This window comes from Labrus bergylta, chromosome 1 (genome assembly GCF_963930695.1).
Source record: "Labrus bergylta chromosome 1, fLabBer1.1, whole genome shotgun sequence".
Taxonomy (NCBI): Eukaryota; Metazoa; Chordata; class Actinopteri; order Labriformes; family Labridae; genus Labrus; species Labrus bergylta.
Window position 1 is genome coordinate 7,972,102 of NC_089195.1, and position 21,168 is coordinate 7,993,269.

A 21,168-nucleotide genomic window follows, 5' to 3' on the forward strand; every position below is an offset into this window, starting at 1 on the left:
TTTAACTTCCCTCTGTTTAGTATCACTACAAGCAACTCATTTAAATATGTCAGTTAGCACAGCTTTAATAAAAGCTGGTTTCCAGTTACAGAGCCGTGCAACAGTGCATGCAGGATTACTGTCATGATTTGCTGGCATAACTGTAGCCATCCTTCCATTATCTATACCGCTTTTCCTGTTTGGAGTCACAGGGCTGGAGCCAAACACAGCTGTCATCAGGCGAGAGGCAGGGTACACTCTGTCTGAACTGTTCGCCAGTCAATCACAGGGCTGATATATCGAGACAGACAACCAACCACACTCACATTCACACCTGTGGCAAATTTAGAGTCACCAGTTAACCTAAAGAGCATGTCTTTGGACTGTGGGAGGAAGCCGGAGAACCCACAGAGAACCCACGCTTGCACAGGGAGAACATGCAAACTCCACACAGAGAGGGTCCTGTCAGACGGGCATTGAACCAGGAACCGCCTCGCTGTGAGGCAACAGCCCCAACTGTAGCCAAATACTTAACATTCTTATTAACACATGCTACCTTCTGTTAGCAGCTGATGATAAGCAGCTAGGAGGGGCTGCAAATGCCACTCAGGAACACCACATTTGGCCAGGGTGTCTTTTCCTTCGGAGCATCACATCAGTGGAATTTAATACCTCAGTTCATTTGAGAGTCAAAATCCTATCATTCATTTAAATATAGTGTTAAAAAATGGCTCATCGAGAACTAACAATGTCAACACTGATGCTGCACCTACTCTTGGTAACTTCACCATCATGTCGGAGATTATTCGTTATTTTTACCCAAAGTTGTATTGTATATATCTGTGCTTGTTGTTGTTATTTGTTTTGTTTGTCTTGTTAGGTTCCTTTTCTAATGAACATAATGTTACATTTAATTCTATGATGCCAAATAACATCTGGCAAAGGGACTGCAGATGAAAACTAGCCTTTTGGCCAATTCGGGTACATTTACATCCGTCTGAATGTTGATTAATGTACACTGTCCCTTTTCAGATAAAATAATTTTAAAAAATAAATAAATATATTACGTGGATTTACAGTTTATTTTAAAAGACAATTTGATCTCAACAGCTGTGATGAAACTGTTTTTATTTGACACCAGTCAAACATGTACCTCATTGCCACATGTATCTAACAGTAAGCAGTACGAAAGTTTATTCCTGCACAAAATGTCACCAAAATCAGAGACACATTGACGTTTCTGGGCCAGTGTTTGGCAGTAGTTGTTCTTTGGAAGCTTGTTCAGAACACAAGGAAGGGTCGGTACATTTTGAAACATTAAAGGTATGGTTCAGGAAGACTTTTTGACACCCGTCCTTCGTCTACCAACAACTGCTTTCAATGCGCAGTATGTCTTTGCATAATCACAATTTAGGAAGAGTTGGTCTCGTTCATTGAAACCAAGAGGATTCGATTGGCGTGTTTGAATGTCCAACAAATTAAACAAGTGGCTTAATGTAAGAAAAGGAAAGATCTGCTACATTATATACATGGACAGGCTGAATGACATTCATCTGCTACAACATGGTACGATATTAACCAGCAGAAAAGGCAGGAGGAGGTTTCTTCTTACAGATTATGGGTGTTCAGGGGAGGGGGAAATGGCTGATGTGCTACTATAATACAGTCTACATTTCCTAAAAGCTAGACACTCGGGAGGAGCAACAGATAAAAATGGAAAGCCAGTGCCTGTTGTGCGAAGCGGGCGGTGACGAGTTCAGTCCAGGTACTTTGTTGGTCTGTTGTGGTCTGAGCCGGGCTGAGGACAGCATGGTGCAGCAGTGGAGGCTGAGGTATGAGGTTTGGTGAGGTTTGTGGTCCGTTCTCCTGCCCCAACACTTCCTACCTCCCTCATCCCTCCACCTTTCTCTCCCCTGGTAACTTCAAGAAGGGGGTGACGAGGTGGAGGGAAGGTACAATCACACAAAGTTTACAAGAAAAGTGACATTTTTTTGTCTTTTAACCGAGGCGTCTGACATTAAGCACATTCACACTGCTTTGCAAGAAAAACAACAAAAGTGTGTTTTAAGCGGATGTTGTGAAAAAAAGCTTGGAACATTTTTTTTTGCATGTGTTGGCACGTGAGGATTTAAATGCCTATCATTGTATAAAGTTAGTGAATCCTTTGTGTGAGCGTAGCTTTGGGATGAGTGGGTGAAGTGTTGGAACGGGTGTTGTGTTATTGTCCTAAGTTCTCCTCCAGAGTTTGTGTGTGATCAGGCGGACTTGGTGGTCAGGAAGTACCCGGTCATCGAGCAGTGCTGCCGGACACGGAGCTGCTCCCTGAGCTGGAGCCACTGGAGCCCCGGTCTTCATAGATGGAGATCTCTATCTGATGGAGAAGAAGTTAGGGACCAAGAATTTGCAGACGTGGTGTGTGGTTAATCACACAGAAAAAAAGGACGCTAATTATAGTAATGCCAAAAACATGAAGGAAGGATACAACACGCATTCCCCTCTCTATTGGATCTGTGATGAGCAGCCCTCTGGGGGCATAGATCTTCTCATTCTGCTCCTGGATATACTTTGCTATCTTCTTCAACACCTGTCACACACAAACAAATAAAGACTTAGGAATGTTGTGGAATACCAGAGAAGTCTATTATAGGACCAGAGGTCTGACCTTCTCATAGCGTGTCTCCATGCAGAGGAAGATAAGATATGCTGTAGCGCAGGCCAGACACCCCTCCAGGTAAGACTGGCCTCCGATCTTCTCAGCCTCTGCGTAGTAGTTGTTCAGCGTCTTCACGGTGTCCTCAAACAGGGTCCGCTCAATCTGGAGACACAGCAGAGGTCAGGAGAAGCAAAGTTAGGATTTGTTGAGGAATGTCTCTTTTTTATTTATTTGATATAAACAGCAGACACACAAACAAGACACATTGTAAAGAGAAAGAGAGGGACATGACCTGCAAAAAAAAAAAAGTCACGGGCCAAAATCCAAGCAGGAACATCTCCGTATTGTGTTTATAGATTTATCACAAGGTCATTACTATTATCAGTTCTGTACTGAGATCTTAAACAACGCTAATACCTGCTAGAAGAAGCTAGCAGAAACCAAGTATATTCTCTGTAAATGTCTCTCTGAGTCATGACTGTCAACGAGTGAGAAGTGCAAGTCCCGCTGGTTGTGTTGTTGTCAGCGCTGTGTTCACATCATGTTTACATGGACGGGGCAGCTGGCTCCTCCCCTCGCATTTAAAAGTTGTTTTAGTCCAGAAAAGAATGTCAACATACTACTGCCTATTTAAATGTCATGTAAGCTACAAGCTGACTAAAGAGCGCTAACATTAGCCTGCTAACACAACAATGCAGGATACAGGTTATTGCAGCTTGAGTCAAAGACAAATTGCGCTTAATGTTGCTTAATTATGGAGCATGCTAACTGATAACTCCTTCATGCGATGGGGAGGGGGAGGGGGTTGGAGAGAGATCATGAGATCAGAGGCTTTTAGTATGGCAGGGATGTCGCCAAAAAGCAGTTTATTTTAGTTTCATGCCGGTGTTTAAGGGCGACATCTATCTCAGAAAGTCACACATTCTCCCTTAAATATCTTAACACCAGCGGCTGCAGCTTGTCTTTTTACACACAACATTCTGTTATTGCAAAAAAATGATACACATATACATTCGCGTGCAGGTTTAGCCAAACGCTACAGCGTCCTCACCCGGCTCTCCAGCTCAGAGGGGAACTTGGTCTGAAACTTGCAGGTGGTTCCTTCACTGTAGTCTCTCTGGATGAAGACTTTATTCGCCAGAGACGCACTGTGCCTCAACTCCTGCAGATTGTGGAACTGGGGAGGATGAAACACACGCAGAAAAAAACACATATCAAAATTTGATTCAGTGTGCATTTCATAAATCCTCTCAGTGCGCCTTTTCACTCCTAATGTGTACAAACGTCGACTGATTCAAAAGTAGTGGATGATGGAGGAGAGGCAGATAAGGTGTGATCAATCACTGTGTGGTCCAGTGTCTGCTGTTGCTGTCAGCTGGAGCAGAGCCCAGTATTGGACATAGTATCACCCCCCCTACACACACACACACACACACACACACACACACACACACACACACACACACACACACACACACACACACACACACACACACACACACACACACACACACACACACACACACACACACACACACACACACACACACACACACACACACACACACACACACACACACACACACACACACACACACACACACACACACACACACACACACACACACACCTTTGCTGGTCCTGCTGGGAAGTAATGCTTTCAGTAGACAGACAACATTTCACTACAACAGATCGATCAGGCAGAACAAGATGAGGCAGATGGATAAAGGCCACACAAACTCTTGTCAGCTCACAGTAATGCTGGACATGTTGATTACAACACAGTGCATGTTGGGTAAACAGATATCCTTCTCAATACTTTACGTTTTTGTATGGGAGAGCGCAGGCGGTACAAAAACGCAATGAGGAAGGTCAGGGCGGCTGTCCATGGTGCTGAATCCTCTACGTGTGTGTTCGTTTGTGTGTTTGTGTGTGTGTGTGTGTGTGTGTGTGGTCAGTGTGCATACAGTGGCCTGTCACCGGATTAACGGGGCGTCTCAACAGACAACAACAGATCTGCTTTCACCAAAACAGCTTAACATCGAGCAGTATTTCCCTGTTTTCCCCCAATTTCTGTCACCATGAAGCACAGCTGACTTTTAAAATTGCGTTGCATGTTTTTGCCTTTAAATTGCCAGAACAAGGGAAAAAAAAAAAAGCGACCAGCCTCGGACAACCCTGGCATGATAATGTAGGGCAGTGTCGTCCTCAGTGAGTGTTTCAGATTGAGTTGAACGGTGTGCAGCCTCGTTGCCCTCATTGACCGTGTTAACTGCCCACGCGCCTGTTCAATCACATTTTTTGACATGTTGTTTTTATTTTTACAAAGCTGGGAAATAAAACACGGTAAGCTTACCTCTGTCGCCATGTTGCCATCCGTAGCCGCAGGGACGAGTCCCTGGCTGCATGCGCTGAAATCGCTTTAGTGGGACACGGGGACGGATTGGAGGAGTGGAGGGGGGGAGGGCTGGGGGAGGGAAAGGGGGCGGGGCTTTGACGAGCACGGTGCGTTTGTTGGACGCTGCCCTGAATATAATAGCTTGTCTGCTATCAAAAATGTGCTTCATTATCTAAAGGAAACCAGTAACAGCCATGGCAGTGAGACAGCTTCATAATCAAGAGCCAGTTGTTGATTAAATCCTTTTTTTTTTTTTCTAAGTTAGAGGCTCCATTCAATACATTACTGTATTAAATGTTAATCTATCAGCCTTTATCTTCAAAAGTGTTTACAATAAAGCATTAGCTGAGTATGTTTACATCATCAAATAACTGTATTTTCTCTTTTTGTAAAACAAATGAGTCATCCTGCAATCTGGAGTGTTACTCTTATGTATTACATTTTTTAATCTTTTTATACTTAGCTTTCACTGTAGTTCAGAGAGAAACGTTTTTTCGATTTTTCTGTATGTCCAGCACATGTGAAAAATGTGTCAATAAAGATGACTTACCTTTGACTTTTTGACCAATTAAAAAGCTTTGTCAAAGCTAAAGATCCAACCATAGACTGTAAATATTCCAACCCAATTTTCAATGTTTATGCCCCGCCTTCTGTCCTGTGATTGGTTCTATCCCATTACCTTTTGGGAATACATTACATAGGACATTTGTTGGAGCCAATTATTTTGCTAGGCTACCTGAGAGCTTTTTGCCCTCCAGCCATCCGTGCTGGTCATGTGACTGAAAGCTTTAATGATGACCCATTAAAAATATTGAACGCAAAGTTTCCTATTTGTATGGAAGCCCTAAGATGACATTTTCTACAACTCCTTTTCATGTGTAAGTACATTTCTTTTTCTCAAGATCTTGAGAATAAAGAGTATTCACTAATCCATTCAGACGCACGCTGATGAAGCAGTAGAAGCAAATACGGGTTAGAGACTTGGTCAAGGACACAACAGCATATGGCTTAGGATTGAACCTAGACCGACTCAACCCCTGAGCCACAGCTGCATAGGCCTAACGAAAAAAAAAATCATTTAATGCCCTGCACTGATTTTCTCCCTGACGCTAGCTGATCTGTAGGCTGCTCTGTGCTGAGGGAAGAGTATTGTAAACTGCTGAGAAGTGATATTGTTTTTGCCTTTAACATCCATCTGCTCTGTTGTGAAACAACACTGATGAAGGCTGAATGTGTATTAATACTGTGTGTTGTAGACTGCCATGTCGAGTCCATTAAAGCCCAAATTCAGATGACACAGTTTGAATTGGACGAAGTCAGGCAACAAAATGAATCCTTAAAAAAACCTTCTAAATATTATTATTATTATTATGTGTTCTTTGTCTCCATACTTCTGAAAGTAACACACCAAGGAGGCTGTGCTTTTGAGGTTGTCGCAACTAAATTTTGGAACAGTCTTCCCCCTGCTTGAACTGAGAGCCTTGACCTCTGAGGACACTTTTAAAAAGCAGATAAAGACTCATCTGTTCAGACTGGCTTTTGTTTAATCTGTCTGTATTTGATTTAATGTGACTGTCTGTTTGTAATATCTCCGTTTAATTCTTTATTGTGAAGCACTTTGTGACATCTGTTCTTGAAAGCTGCTTTATAAATAAACTTACTAACTAAACTTTACCAGCAGAGGTTGTGAGAAACCTAAAAGTAAAAAAAAAACAAAAAAAAACTTTTTGGCTTAAAGGTTCTCAAACCATCACAGAGTTTATTTCATAATGGCATTTTCCATCCTTAAAATAAGGGCAATATTTACAGAATGAATTAGGTGACATATGTTTTTGCACTTGCTAGAATTTAAATTAAATATATTAGATATAGTAGAACATTTTATAGTCATAGCTTATATATGATTACAATAAAAGCAAAGCAAACAGTTACAATCATCAGTGTCTGAAACATGATTAAAACAACTTTACCACCAAGGTCCACATTTTGGATTATAATGCCTCCACATGAATTCTTCTAAGTCCCGCTTGGAGGAGTGTGAGGCTCTGACGACAGATTTTATTCCAGTTGGGTCGACGTTGATCAAGGGAGAGGATAAGCGCAGGCTCCAGGGACATCCTGCAGTTAGATTTTTTTAACTTTTTTTACTGGTTGCGATTTCACTCCAAAAAATCTTGTCACAAGAAAAATGACACAGAAATGAAACACAAATTTGATCCGACTGATTTTGACCAAAATGGTCCATTAGAAAACGTGTTGTTCACGGCACTTCAGAACCCCATCACGGGCAACTCATCCAAAATGTAACATGATTCACTGTGCTCTATTCATGTACTGCCATACAGTCATCATAGCTTCTCTAACACGTCACATCTGTTCCCATTATGTCTCGTGAGCTCCTCCAGCTGGTGGGAACACCAGGTAAGAAAACAAAAACTCAAGTAGGTGAGCTTTCTAAAAACTCCTTTGTGCTCTTGAACATGACGCTCTGAGAAAATGCCCCTACATTTACCGACTCAAGGTTGTGATGAACAAAATGAGACATAAGGTAAAACCTGAAGCTAAATGAGAACGAAAAATCCCTAAAAATGGTGACAAACCCAGAACTAATTGAATGAAATTGCTGAAGAGCTGCAGGTATAACTGAGTTGGTGGACAGTAAACAGAGCGGCAAAAGTTCGGACAAGTTTGACTGACAGGCCTGCACCAACTCTGGTTATCAGACAATGACAAATTAAAATCTTCTTGCGGTTGTGCATCCATCTTTTCATCACAACAAGCCTAAAATCAAACTGCCGTCCTCCGCTCAGTCCATCAGTTGACAAATGTAAAGTCCTCTCAGCATTACAGTAGAGTTCATCTGCTACACGGGGCTGAAGAAATCAACATTCAAGTGAAATCAGCTTCGTCTCGTTGCAAAGCATGAGAAAGCAGAACCATTGACAGCCTTCAACATGATTTGTCTCAGCTGACACCACCAACTCAAGCTGGCCTCCAACCTGCAAGCTTTGCACTTCCCTCTACTCAGCAAAAGGAAAAAGGTCCTTTGATTTTGGAGCCATTGTGCTCTGTAGAAAGTAGCATTGAGTCATTAGGTCCAGTTCTTCATTTAAAGAGATGAACGAGGAGATATTTAACATATTACAGAAGAAGTCTGATAAGATACACATATATAGCTCCTAGGAGGGATGAAACGGGTCAAGGCAAGGTGGTGGGTGGGGGGCGTTGGAGTTCAACTTAGGAGGTATTTTGACAGGAAGTCAAAGTGCCTTAGCTTAAAAAAGAACCAAGGCATGAGAGGGTTTCAGTGACTTGGAGTAAGCTTCAGGGGGAAAAGAGAGAATCATCTCCAGCTGGAGACACGCCAGCTCACTGCAACTTGATGAGAGAGGAATTACAGGCAGCACAAACAAACACTGTCTCTCTCTGGGCCTCTGGAGCTGAAGAACAAACAAACAATAAGAGAGTTAGATCACGACTCTAAGTTAAAGCAAGGAGCGCACTCACACTTGGCAAAGTTGACCCGTACTGTGCTGAACCAGGATTGCCCCCCATCCTCTCTCCATTCCCCTACTGGCCTGCTCTCACATTTGTACATACGGTCGTAATACAACTCAAGCATGGCTCTACGTGATAAGGAAGCGTACTTAGTTTACGAGACAGGGGGATTCCCAAAAAAAAAAGAAGTAAAAAGCGGACATGCAGTCGAGTCTGTGTCTGAACATTGGAGAACAACACAGAGAATATTACTGCACTTTGTGGCCTTTTTTCAGTCATTTTGGTCAGATACAACAATTAGACTCCGGGGCCCGTATTCAAAACATATTCTTCAAGTAGTTTTTGAAGGACATCTCCATTTTCTCCTCAGCTTGAGAAACTCTTAAGCCGGTTAAATGTCCTCCTCACTACTCCTAACAGTTTTACACCTCAGGAGCTCTCTTCAGGGCTAAGATGCTTTGTGAATAACTGTTGTCTTTACAAGGATCTAGTCTCACTTTGAGGGAAAATTCTTGAAAAAATGTCCGGATTCTAATAATTTTCTGTGTGGCCTAAATTGTGTCACTAGTAGCAACTCTACTTAGGAAGCTTTGTGAATTCGGCCCCGGAATTTCTCGTTAATGGAAGGCTGGGATCGATTATACTTCATGTTCACGTTGTGAACCCGTGCTTGTGCTCGTGCATGAGAAACGGTACCGTGGTGAAGCGCACCTCTTTCAACAGTGCCAGGGCCAAGGAAGTGTACGGAGCACTCGCACTAGATAAAGGAACTGGACTTTGGGGCTCAAACTCGCTCAGACACAGTATTGATTGCCCAATGTGAGTGCACCCCAAGAGCAGCAGAGTTAGGATATCACAGTGTGAAATATTGAACTATCTTAAACAATATTTCTAGTAAAAGTATTTTTATCATCCTTGTTTACCTGTTGCTCCCATGCAAGACCTCAGCACCTTGAAGGAGCAGCATCGAGAGCAGAAGCTGTTGCCACAGTTACTGCAGCTCCTCTGAAAGACACACACACATGGCAGTGAAGCATGTGCCAAGCTTACACTGAGAGAATACAATGATGATGTAATGCCTAAATATATCACAAGTTTTTTAGTCTCACCCTTTTCTTCAGCACGGAGAAGACGGCATTACAGTTCGAACAGTTGCCTTTGGAGAAGACGACAGAAAGAGAGATAGCTTTATATGAACTGCATCCGCTCAGAGCTCAAACATGAGGCTTACTCACAGAGATTCTCTTTTTAGAACGACAGTTAAGGAGAGGAAATGTAAGTGGTGGATGAGTCAGAGCACACCGACCTGCGCTGGTGGTGGGGTAGCGTTTACGCAGTTTCTCGGTCAGTTTGGAGACCTTGGCGCGTATCGGCTCGTTGCGGCTCAAGAGACCATTTTCAGAGATGGTGTCATATTCGGGTGCACCGAGGGGCCCTTCATCATCCTCCTGAGAGAGAGAGAGAGGCAGGTAAAGAGAGGGAGACAAAGAAAAAGTTTGTGAGGTACAGTGTAAGATACAGTAAGATGAGCTGGTCTTACAGAGTATAAAAAACACGGCCAAGAACCAGAGCCAAACCCAGCAGGAGAGCTGAACCGGGTCAAAGTCATTGTGATGAGTTCAGCCAGTTGGACAAATAGACTTTTGGCACATTCATTCAGCATGATAAAAAACACTGTAAGAGAGAGAAAAACATGCAGCTGCACTTCATCTACAACCCCCTCTAATAGTTGGGATGTTGTAAAAAAAAAACAGAAAATGATGATTTACAAATATGTGGAAACCCCAGATTTAATTAAAAATCGCACAAAGACAACACATCGAATGTTGAAACTGAGACATGTATTGTTTTTGGAAAATATGAAGTTGGGACAGGGTCATGTTTACCACTCTGTTGAATCATGTTAAGTGTTCTGTGAACTGACGAGACTATTTTCTGTCATTCTGAAAGTGAAATGTTTTCACCACCATTCTTGCTCAATGTAGGATTTCAGCTGTTCAACAGTTCAGGGTCTCCGTTGTCGTGTTGTAAGCTTCTTAATGCTCCAAACATTTCCACTGGGTGACAGGTCAGGTCTGCAGGAAGGCCAGTTTATCATCCAGACCATGCTGGTGTGAAACGTCCAGAGTGCGGTTTAGCGTTGTCTTGATGACATAAGCTAGGCCTTCCCTAGTTGTCTATTTGGCAGCATTTGTTTCTCCAAAACCTGTTTATATAGTCCAGCGTACAGAGATCTCTTCAGATGTTCTGAATCTTTTAATAATATCATGTACTAGAGATGATGAAACCCCCTTTATATTTACAACTGTACATTAAAGACGGGCTGAAATTGTTGCATAATTAACCATTAATGTCTTTCACTAAGACAACAAGCCTTAATGCTCTGATCAGATTTGGTTTTTTTGGCTGATGCAGGAAAAGAGCCAAAGGTCGGATCTGAACCTGGGCCGCCCGCTTGGAGGACTACAGCCTCTGTACATGAGGCACGCTCACACGGACCACTTGGCTACTGGCGCCCCCACATCACTTTTTAAATGTGGCCTGTAACAGATCTGAATCACATAGGAGCAAAAAAAAACCCAACAGATTCAGGTCACTTCTGTCTGCAGTGTGAGGCAGCCAAAGTGATTTGGGACACCTTCATGTGTGGCTCCAAATCAGATACGAGTCAGATCTCCACAGTGTGCTGTGTGGGACATGTTTGTGGATGTTCTTTTGCACGTGTGGGGCATTTCAGGATCATGACCAGTTCACACAGGAGTCTGATACAGGCCACATTTAAAAAAGCAATGTGAACAGACAAACAAACAAATCCATCTGAGCAAAAAAAATAATCTGAATAGAGCATGAAGGCATGCAGTGTGAACGCAGCCAGAGTGGAGAACCCCTCCCCATCTTTACTTCAGAAAGACTCGGCCTCTCCCGACGCTCTTTTTTTTTTACCCCATCATGCTACTCAGCTGTTTCCAGGTAAAACCATTAACTGTGAGGAGTTCCACTGGGTGGTTTTTTTTAATGGTTTTCAAAACTTTTTTGGTCTTTTGTTGTCACTGTCACGACTTTAACTGTCACAAAACAATAAAACTTCTTAGTTTCAACATTTGATACGTTTTTTTTGTGCTTCAAAAAAACAAAATCAACTAAAGGGCTTCAATGTTTTAAAAATCATCACATTCTGTTTTTACTAACATTTTACATAACATCCAAAACTATGTAGGAAATGAGGTTTTATCTACCAAACAAAACGACACCAAAGCCTCTAAAGAAATAAACTATTTTCACCGTTATAACCATGTAAGCTGACTTTAAAAAGATATAATAGCCTTTGTTTTGACCTCTTTATCTCCATATATTTATCAGCAACAACATTATAAGATGAAGAACCAAAGAGTGAGAAGACATCATAGGAAAGAAAATATATTTTCTTCCATGTGTTAGAGAATCTCCCACCCTTAACAAACAGGGAGCAGGAGAACTTGTTTCTGCTCGCTGTGTGTTGAAAAGCAGAACGTGAAGAAAACACAGCAGCAATATTAGACACCAGTAAACTGACAGAGATTCTAGTATAAAGGTCATTTAGCAGCACGTTGTATGTGTCATGGGTTGTCATTTGATATGAACGTTTGCAGCTTTTTGTCCATGAAACGGCTTGAAGAAAGAAAAGCTGATATTCAGTCTGTCTCATGAACAATGGCAGTGATGCAGACTCCACATGAATAAGCACCCTGTGTGATGGGATTTATCACTGCAACATAACTCGTGCCAAATGAACAAACACGTGACTGGATGGAGGGAATGATGGATGGATGGATGGATGAAATCCACTTACCACTAAGACCAGAGGGGTTTCCTAACCAGGAGGCAGAACAACACACGAGAACAAAGTTACACAATGTGAGAGTGAACACAGGAGAGTACCCCAACCATGCTTCACAGGGCACAGCGAGAAGTACACTACGAGGTCAACAGGTTATAACACATCAAGTCATCATTCATGGGTCAGGTTGTTCCACACAGGCAGGTGGGGGGGGGGGGGGGCACTCACCTGCAGGGACAATGAATGCTCCTGAGTTCAGAGGGCAGCAGAGAAAAAAGAGGAGGTAACATATAAGATGGTTTTAAGAAACGTCATTCAAAGATGTAAAGTTTCTTCCTGCCACATTTATTTAAGAGAGGCTGCAGAACATTTTTAAACCCCCTCTCATGCAGCACACAAACTCTTTTCAAACATGCACTTCAGAAAACTTTTAGAAAAAGCATTCCTGGAGGCGGGGCCTCGGGAGACAGGGACTCAGGAGGCGGGACGGGGTAATGGCAGACGAACACTGTTCAACGCTATGATGAAAGTTTTGCTTTTATATCAATGCTTCTTATAAGTGGATGAATTCAGGGAATGAGAGGTAAAGTTCATATTTGTTAGCAGAAAAGAGTAAAGAGCAGCTTGATTACATGCACGATGAAAAACACCAGTCAGTCACTAGTCGCGTGATATAAGCGGCATCACGCCCTCCACGTAGACCGCCCCGCTTGGAGAACCTCCACACATGGGGTGGGCTCACTAGACTACCGGTGCCCCAGAATCTAGATTTTAACTGTGTGACAGTTATCAGGCTCCCCGGTGTCTGTTAATCCATCATCTTATATATTATTCTGAAGAGATAGAAATAGACAAAAAAATAAGAACTACAACACCACACTGACAGGGGCATTTAAGAAAACCACCTGTATTACCCCCTGAATCAAAGTTAGAGGAGTATTTACCTCAATAGCATCTTTAAATTCATCATCAGGCTCCGCCTCCTCAGCTTCCTCCACACTGCCAGGAGACAGGTCCTGTCATCAGACAGACAGACACACACACACACACACACACACACACACACACACACACACAAATTTTAGCCCGCGTTAGAAACTTTCTTTTTGGGTTGATTTTGGCGACATCTTGGACAAAGTGATAAGTTCGATCTCTTTGCTTTGTCCTGAACCTGTTTAAGATTTTAAATCTTAAACACTTTTACAGGATCTTAAACATATTAATAGCAGGCTAAAAAGTTCCATTAAGGTAGCTTCTCGACACTCAGTGTGGTTATTCACTGAATGTAAGTGAAGGTGATTCATCTGCGATTGTAAATTTAACGGGATATGATAGGATGGTAGGAAAAAAGAAACACCTGAAAGAAGAGCTCTGGTTGAAATGTTGAGATTTTGATGGAATAAAAACATTTACATTTTTTTTTTTATCCCTGAGGGAAATTCTGGGTCTACCCTCTGTTATTGAGAGACATGCTTCTCACACACATAGGACATAAAAACACACACATGCACAAACAGGACCTGTGGACATGCATTAGTGGAGAGATGTCAGAGTGGGGCTGCTACACAGGGAGCGCACCAGAGTTGTTGGGGTTTCTGTGCCTTGCTCAAGGACACCTCAACAGTAGTCGTGAAGTGACCTGGCACCTCTCCAGCTACCAGACCAGCTTCCATACTTTTGGTTCGCATTGGGACTTGAACCCCTGACCCTCCAGTTCCCAACCCAAGTCCCTGCAGACTGAACTACTCCGGCCCTTTTATGCCATTTGATCAACTGTAAGACCACATATCTTCTTCCTCAGTCTGCTGCTTTTGCACTGCACCTCCGTGATGTGCGTATAACTACCCCCTTTTTTCTATATCATAGGATGATCAAAAATGTTCTTTAACCTTGATCACCTTCATGACTTTTTACTTTGCAGTTAGCTTGTGATTAGCCAGAGGCTTCAGGGAAATGTACTCTGATTACTCTGATCTCCGATCTCATTACTCTGATCTCATCCACGCCACAGTGAGAGATTCAACTCCAAATAGAACAACCGGCTCCACAGTTGGATGGTCTAAACTGTGCATGGGTTTGCCTCATGATGACTGGAACAATACATCCAGAGCATGGCAGAAACTAATAAGATGCTTACAGCCATTACTGAAGTAAAATCGATTCAATCCCTCAGTAGTCACACACATGCACTTTTCTCCACCCCGCTCCTTCCTCTCACCTCCAGACTTGTTGGTGTGGGCGTCCTGTCCAGTAAGTTGCACAGTTCCTGGTCCTCCGCCGTCCCCTCCAAGGCCACGGTCTGTCCCATGTGGGTGAGCTTCCGAAGGTCCATCAAAACTGGAGGCACAGGACAAAACACATAATTCTGCTTTATAACTTCATGTATATAAATATGTGTGTGCTTTTGAATATGTGCTCCTTTGGGATGGGATGGACTAACCTCTGCAGAAGTCTCTGTTCCACAGGAAGATGGTGCTGTTGAGCCCGGCGAGTAGCCAGCCCACTGGAGCGGCGTACAGCAGACACACCAGGATTAACACCCCGCCATAAAACCTAAAGGGAGGTAGTACAAGTGTCAGGATGAGCTTGATGTTGTGCGATACATCCTAGTATAGTATACATGGAATAAAGAACTTGGTTGGTATATGCTGAGTAGTACACTCGGTGATATTGTGTGTTGTGTAGGAGCAGACCTTGATGACTTGGTGTGATTATCCCAGTACAGGACCTTGTAAATTGCCTCAGCTGACAGACAGGCAGATGACAACATGTCGTCCAGGTGCTTCAACCTGACGAGGAAAAAGAAACACACCCACAATCACAAACAAGAGTGAGAACAAAGACACACTTCAACCCACACATGAAGCAGTTCCAGTTTCAAGTTAGACCTAATCATTGTTCATTAGATAATAATTGTATGATGGCAGGTTTTCTAATGGTAATTTACAAAGAAAATAAGAAAGTTTAAACTGGATCCTTTGGAGTCTGTGAATACAGACACTGCTGCAGTGTAAACCTCAAGGAAACACAATGTTTTGTGTTTTGGTGAGAAACGGTGAATGTGTGTGAATGTTAATTAGGTGACTTGGGATGAAAAACAGCACAAAGTGAAGTGACACCAAAGTGCTATCCACACACAAATAATGATATAGTCAATAAACTATTGACATTGTTAGAGCCATTTGTGTGTTCTATATATACAGTATGTGTGCTCTCTGTGGTAATTCCTTGTAGTCACAGTAGGTGGCATACTGCCTTTGGTGTTGGAAAAGGTACAATTAGAGGAAGGGGTAAACACTGACAGGGGAGCAGCCTAACGTGAGTAGTGTAACATGAATTGAACATTTAGCCTGGCTTTAGTTTTGCGTTCAAGTTGTATGAAGACGACCAGAAGATAAGTTGTTACTGGACGATTCAGATTAAACCCGTTTGAGTGTGGCAAGCACGGATTAGTTGACTTGAGTTATTGCCATGCAACACGGAAGACGACGTGTCAATTAAGGTACGGTAGGCTCTACGTCCCACAGCGGCTCAAACGTTCTGATTGGCAAGATCAAGCCACTACAGACATGTATTTGTTTCATCAATTTATTTATTTTTTAATTAAAATCTCAAGAGAAAATATCAAACACTGCTCAGCTGCAGCTTCTTAAAAGTAATAATTTTCTTGTGATATTTTTGGTTCATCGTAGTCGTAAACACATTTTTTTTTGGGGGGGGGGGGGGGGGGTTGGACTACTGCATGACCTCAGGACATGACTTTTGATTTCAGGAAATTGTATAATATTGTATAATATTGTATTGATAAAGGTTTTCGCTGACATTTTTCGTACCAGTTTTATTTTTTTTCTCAAACTGAAGGAAAAACTTAGTCTGATCTAAAATACTTAAATATAATATTTCAAGAAATGAGAACAGAATGATCATTGGGCTGCATATCAGAATGGATATCAGTCCCACAAACGGCTGCCCTCAGTCAGAACACTGGGAGAGGGGTGGGGGATGAGGAGAAGTGATGCACTGAGGAAGGTTTGGTTTGAGAGACCGGTGCAAAGGTGCAAACATTATGTCTTTAAAAAAAGACTGGTTCAAAAGTTTCTGATGGACAACTACAGAACATGTAAACAAACCAGGTTCTAAAGTTCAACTCGAGAACCATTCCATTTCCTTAACGCTCCGTCATTATCAGGATACTCCTCAACCTGGCAGCATTATCAAATTAAATTGAATGATGACAAATATTGACTTTGATTAATCGAGTAAAAAAAAAAGATCAGGATCAGATTTTTAGATATCACCCAGCCCTAGTGAGCCCAGTCTTACAGGTCTTTGACTTCCAGCATGGCCTCCTGTTTGGTGAGGTGCACCGTCTGCAGGTCTCTGCGCTGCACTGCATGAAAATGTTTCTTCTGCAGCTCAGCTTCTGAGGCTCGGCCCCCACACCTGTCCTGCAGGTAACCCAGGGCCGCAGGCACCGACAGCGCCAACACACCCAGTGTAAACCAACCCACTGATAGAAGAGAGGCAGACACAGCATCAGGTTAATAAATTATTCAATTAAACCGCCCAAACAAAAGTCAATATGAAGGCCTAGAGCCTCATGTTACCTTCAGTCACAGTGCAGAAGAAGACATTGAGGAATACACAGGACAGCAGAGAGCACACAGGCATCTTCCATCTGAGGGATGAATAAAAGAAGATGGCAATAAATATTATATAGAAACGGAGTAGGCCTTTCTATTCATAGACAAAACAAAGATGTCATATGATGCTCAAACAAGCCACACACAAACACACATACACACCCGAGCAGGAAGCGCATCAGCTCCACTGCATCTGTGACCGGTTCTAGAAACAGGGCCATTCTCTTATAGGACACAACCATGTTGAGGAGATCAAAGTGTTGTGTACACCGCGGGCTCCCAAGCTCAGAGGCGTCTGGAGACCCAGGGGTCTCTTTGGATAATCTGTGCACCAGCTCGGCTCCTTCCCCTGCACCCTGTGAGGGGTCCTGGGACACTCCGGTGTTGTGCATCGCCATTCCTGTACAGGCAGAGGAAAAGGAAACAGGCTGGATTGAAATGGTGAAAAAGCAAAAGATCCCTGACATGTTGATGTCAAACACACCTGAAGAGATAAACCTGAGAAACCCTGCCACTGACACCAGACTCTTAGTTCAGAGAGGCAGAGACCTTTCAGTCAATCACATTTCATTTTTATCATCATAAACATTAACATACATAATAAAAAAAACATTATTGACTCACAATTAATAATAAAGTGTTCAAAGTACATGCAACATGCATTCACATGAGCTATCAGATGCAGCCCTGGGTCCATGTGGCGTGCATTTAAACCATTTGACAATTAAGATAAAGCCCTAGCTGGCCTTTAGCTACTCTGGGATCAATTAGTTTCATTATGGTGCAGACTGTTAGGTTAGCTATCGCACAACTGAGGAGAGGAAAAGAGAGAGGGACATTTGGTCCACCAACACCTTGTGATGAGAAGAAGCACTTTGGCAATTTGGAAATTTTAAGATTCAAGAGTACAAAGTGTTACAAAGATAGGTATTGTGAAAGAAAATACCAGACACCAGAAATGTATAGGTTATGTTAAAACCAAAAATTGTACATTCGTTAATTTGTTGCATGTCATATTGTCATCACTCCAGGCGGTGTACCACAAATGGTGTCATACCACCAAAACATGCGATAGCTCAAGCCAGCTCAGCTGTCTAACGAGGTAATGGCTGCCATGCCTGCCCACAAGGTCTTTACCGCACTCTCTACAGACGAGGCTACAGACACACTCTGCTCCACACTAGCCTCATCTCTGAACAAGCTCTGCCCTCTGGTGTCCAAACCCGCTTGCAAAACCCACCCTAGTCCATGGCTCTCGGAAGTGATAAGAGAGCAAAGAGCAGGGCTGAGGTCAGCAGAGAGAAAATGACAAAAATCCAAACAGTCCGCTGACCTCAATGACTATAAGCAAAGACTTGTCTCATTCTCCTCCAGCCTGAAAACGGCCAAGACAACATATTATCAGAAGAAGGTATGCAATGCCACAGATACAAGAAAAAATGTTTTCTGCTTTTAACTCACTGCTTCAACCACCACCTCCTCCACCCTCCGATCTGTTCACACCAGACATGTTAGCCTCGTATTTTACTGAAAAGGTTGCAACCATCAGTAACCAGTTTTCTGAGCCTGACCAACTCAGCCCAAAGGCACCAACCAAAAGTGCCTCACTCGACTCGTTCTCCTCTCTGACTGAGGATGAAGTCTCTAAGCTTGTGCTAGACTCTCGGCCCACCACCTGTCCTCTGGATCCAATACCATCAAGCCTCCTGCAGACTATTTCCTCTCCGCTTAATGCTGCACTTAAGCATATCATCAACTCCTCTCTGTCAACGGGTGTGTTCCCCAACGTATTCAAGCAAGCTCGGGTCACCCGTCTGCTCAAAAAACCCACACTAGACCCAGCCCAGGTTGAAAACTACAGATCGTTTTCTCTTCTGCCCTTTCTGTCAAAAATACTTGAGCGCACAGTCTTTAAGCAAGTCTCTGAGTTCCTGTCCAGAAACGATCTGTTTGACCCAAATCAGTCAAGCTTTAAGCTGGGCCACTCTACTGAAACTGCACTACTGTCAGTAACAGAATCGCTACGAGCTGCCAGAGCTGCGGGTCAGTCATCAGTTCTATTACTGCTAGACCTGTCTGCTGCCTTTGACACAGTCAACCATCAAATCCTCCTATCCACGCTCTCTGAACTTGGCATCTCACGATCTGCCCTCTGCTGGTTCGTGTCCTATCTCTCTGGGCGATCCTTTAGAGTGTCGTGGAAGGGAGAAGTGTCCAAAGCGCACAGCTTATCCACAGGGGTACCTCAAGGTTCAGTGCTTGGTCCCCTTCTCTTCTCCATATACACAAGCTCACTTGGTTCAATAATCCGCTCTCATGGCTTCTCATACCACTGCTATGCTGACGATACCCAGCTCTTCCTGTCATTCCCGCCAGTCGATGTTACAGTCTCTGCAAGAATCTCATCATGCCTTGCTGATATCTCTAAATGGATGAATGAACGGCACCTTCAACTCAATATTTCAAAGACTGAGCTCCTTGTCATCCCAGCCAGTCCCTCTATGCAACCACAGATCAATATCCAGCTTGGAAGAACCAAACTCATGCCCACAAAGTCTGCCCGGAACCTGGGTGTCATGATTGATGACCAGCGAACTTTTAAGGTTCAAGTAGCCTCGATTGCCCGGTTATGTTGATTTGCCCTGTACAACATCAGGAAGATCAGACCTTACCTGTCAGAACACGCTACACAGCTCCTGGTACAGGCTCTTGAGATATCACGCATTGATTATTGCAACTCTCTACTGGCAGGTCTTCCTACATGCACTATCAAACCTCTGCAAATGATACAAAATGCAGCAGTACGACTGGTCTTCAACCTTCCTAAAAGAGCACATGTCACTCCGCTGTTCATCTCCTTACACTGGCTCCCAGTTACTACTCGCATCAAATTTAAAACTCTGCTGCTCGCTTACAAAACAGCGACAAAACGGGCTCCTCCATACTGATATTGTTCCCTTTTTTCTAGATCCTTGCTTGTGTTGTACTTACTCTCTGATGTACGTCGCTTTGGATAAAAGCGTCTGCTAAGTGAATTGTAGAATTGTACACCATAACATCACAGTTAGGTGTAGTTACTCATGCAGTAAAGATTAAGATTGACTTTTTATTGAGTTCTTATTATTATTGAATTTCAGTTTTTACACTCTGTAGTCATGCAACACACACATAGGCTGAAGTATATACAGACATGCACACAAACAGGATCCTATGGACATGCACTAAGGGAGAGATGTCAGAGTAACGGAGCGGCCCACAGTGGGCTGAATTGAATTAGGATTTAACATTATAAAAGTTGAAGAAAGCAAAAGTCTGCCACACCCAACACAAGCACAAAACTCTTCAAAGCTTGAAGAAAAGATATGCAGGAAAACATGTTTAGCAATACTATCTTTGCAGAGGCAAGATTGATCTCTATCAGTGGGGTGCAATAGCTTTAAACAGTTTAAGATGATCATTAATTAGTGACCATACTAATACAAAATAAGTCTCAAAAGAGCTACTTTAGTTTGTAGTTTTGCACATACGGAAACATTTACTTTCGCTTGTATTTGTACTTGAGGTCGTGATGTTCAACATAAGTAATCATAACTTCATAGGAGTTCATTTTGACTACACTTCATAGCTGAATATACTCACTTGCATAATCGTGTCAAATTAAACTCTTAACAACCTTAACCAGCCGCAAAAAAAACAGCAGCATCTCCTAAAATGAGTGCTTATATTTCATTGGCCTGTGAGAAGCTGTCAAACAGGAAAGTTAACTTGACACTGTAGCAACATGATATCTCAGCCTAACTATCTCTATATAGTAAGAGGGACACTTACCCCGAGTTGTCTGAACCACAACAGCCGACTTGTGAAGCAGCAAAGGCGCTGAGAGGAGAGGAGCTCACTCAGGCGCAACTAGCGAGTCTCACCGACTTCATCCGCCTGGAGGAAGCAAGATCCTCCTAATGCAACCGGCCTGCTACACATGACAGCAGCCTGCCCTCCTCCGTGGGCACAAACGTGTTAAAGACGAGCTGTTTTATATAAGAGGCAAGCTGTCTGAAGAGAAACCACGACGGAAAAAGCAGTTGTGTTTGTTTGAGGACGGGTTGTTGTCTCTGTTAGCTTCGTTAGCTCCGTGTTACTCCTAGGACGTCCACTTCCTCCTTTAATCCAGGCCGCGTAATGG

The 21,168-nt window shown here is 43.0% G+C and overlaps 2 protein-coding genes across 6 annotated transcripts; both read right to left on the reverse strand.

The window, feature by feature from the left end:
* Positions 1-1,090: 1,090 nt before the first annotated feature.
* golga7ba (golgin A7 family, member Ba) lies at positions 1,091-5,133 on the reverse strand. The gene is made up of 5 exons (XM_020635919.2): positions 4,989-5,133; positions 3,684-3,809; positions 2,642-2,794; positions 2,462-2,563; positions 1,091-2,350 (listed from the first exon to the last, which is right to left on the reverse strand). The coding sequence occupies exons 1-5, from the start codon at positions 4,998-5,000 to the stop codon at positions 2,267-2,269; spliced, it is 477 nt and encodes a 158-aa protein (XP_020491575.1). The 5' UTR covers positions 5,001-5,133; the 3' UTR covers positions 1,091-2,266.
* Positions 5,134-6,754: 1,621 nt separating this feature from the next.
* Positions 6,755-21,168, reverse strand: zfyve27 (zinc finger, FYVE domain containing 27). Of its 5 annotated transcripts, XM_020635890.3 has the most exons (14): positions 20,817-21,168; positions 17,151-17,388; positions 16,953-17,023; positions 16,669-16,855; positions 15,039-15,134; positions 14,786-14,898; positions 14,564-14,682; positions 13,290-13,361; positions 12,574-12,594; positions 12,358-12,378; positions 9,835-9,976; positions 9,638-9,684; positions 9,452-9,533; positions 6,755-8,470 (listed from the first exon to the last, which is right to left on the reverse strand). In XM_020635890.3, the coding sequence occupies exons 2-14, from the start codon at positions 17,384-17,386 to the stop codon at positions 8,400-8,402; spliced, it is 1,278 nt and encodes a 425-aa protein (XP_020491546.2). In that variant the 5' UTR covers positions 17,387-17,388; positions 20,817-21,168; the 3' UTR covers positions 6,755-8,399. The 5 variants fall into 5 exon arrangements, with proteins under 5 accessions (XP_020491546.2, XP_029133575.2, XP_065808905.1 ...); XM_029277742.2 differs by lacking the exon at positions 12,574-12,594; XM_065952833.1 differs by lacking the exon at positions 12,358-12,378.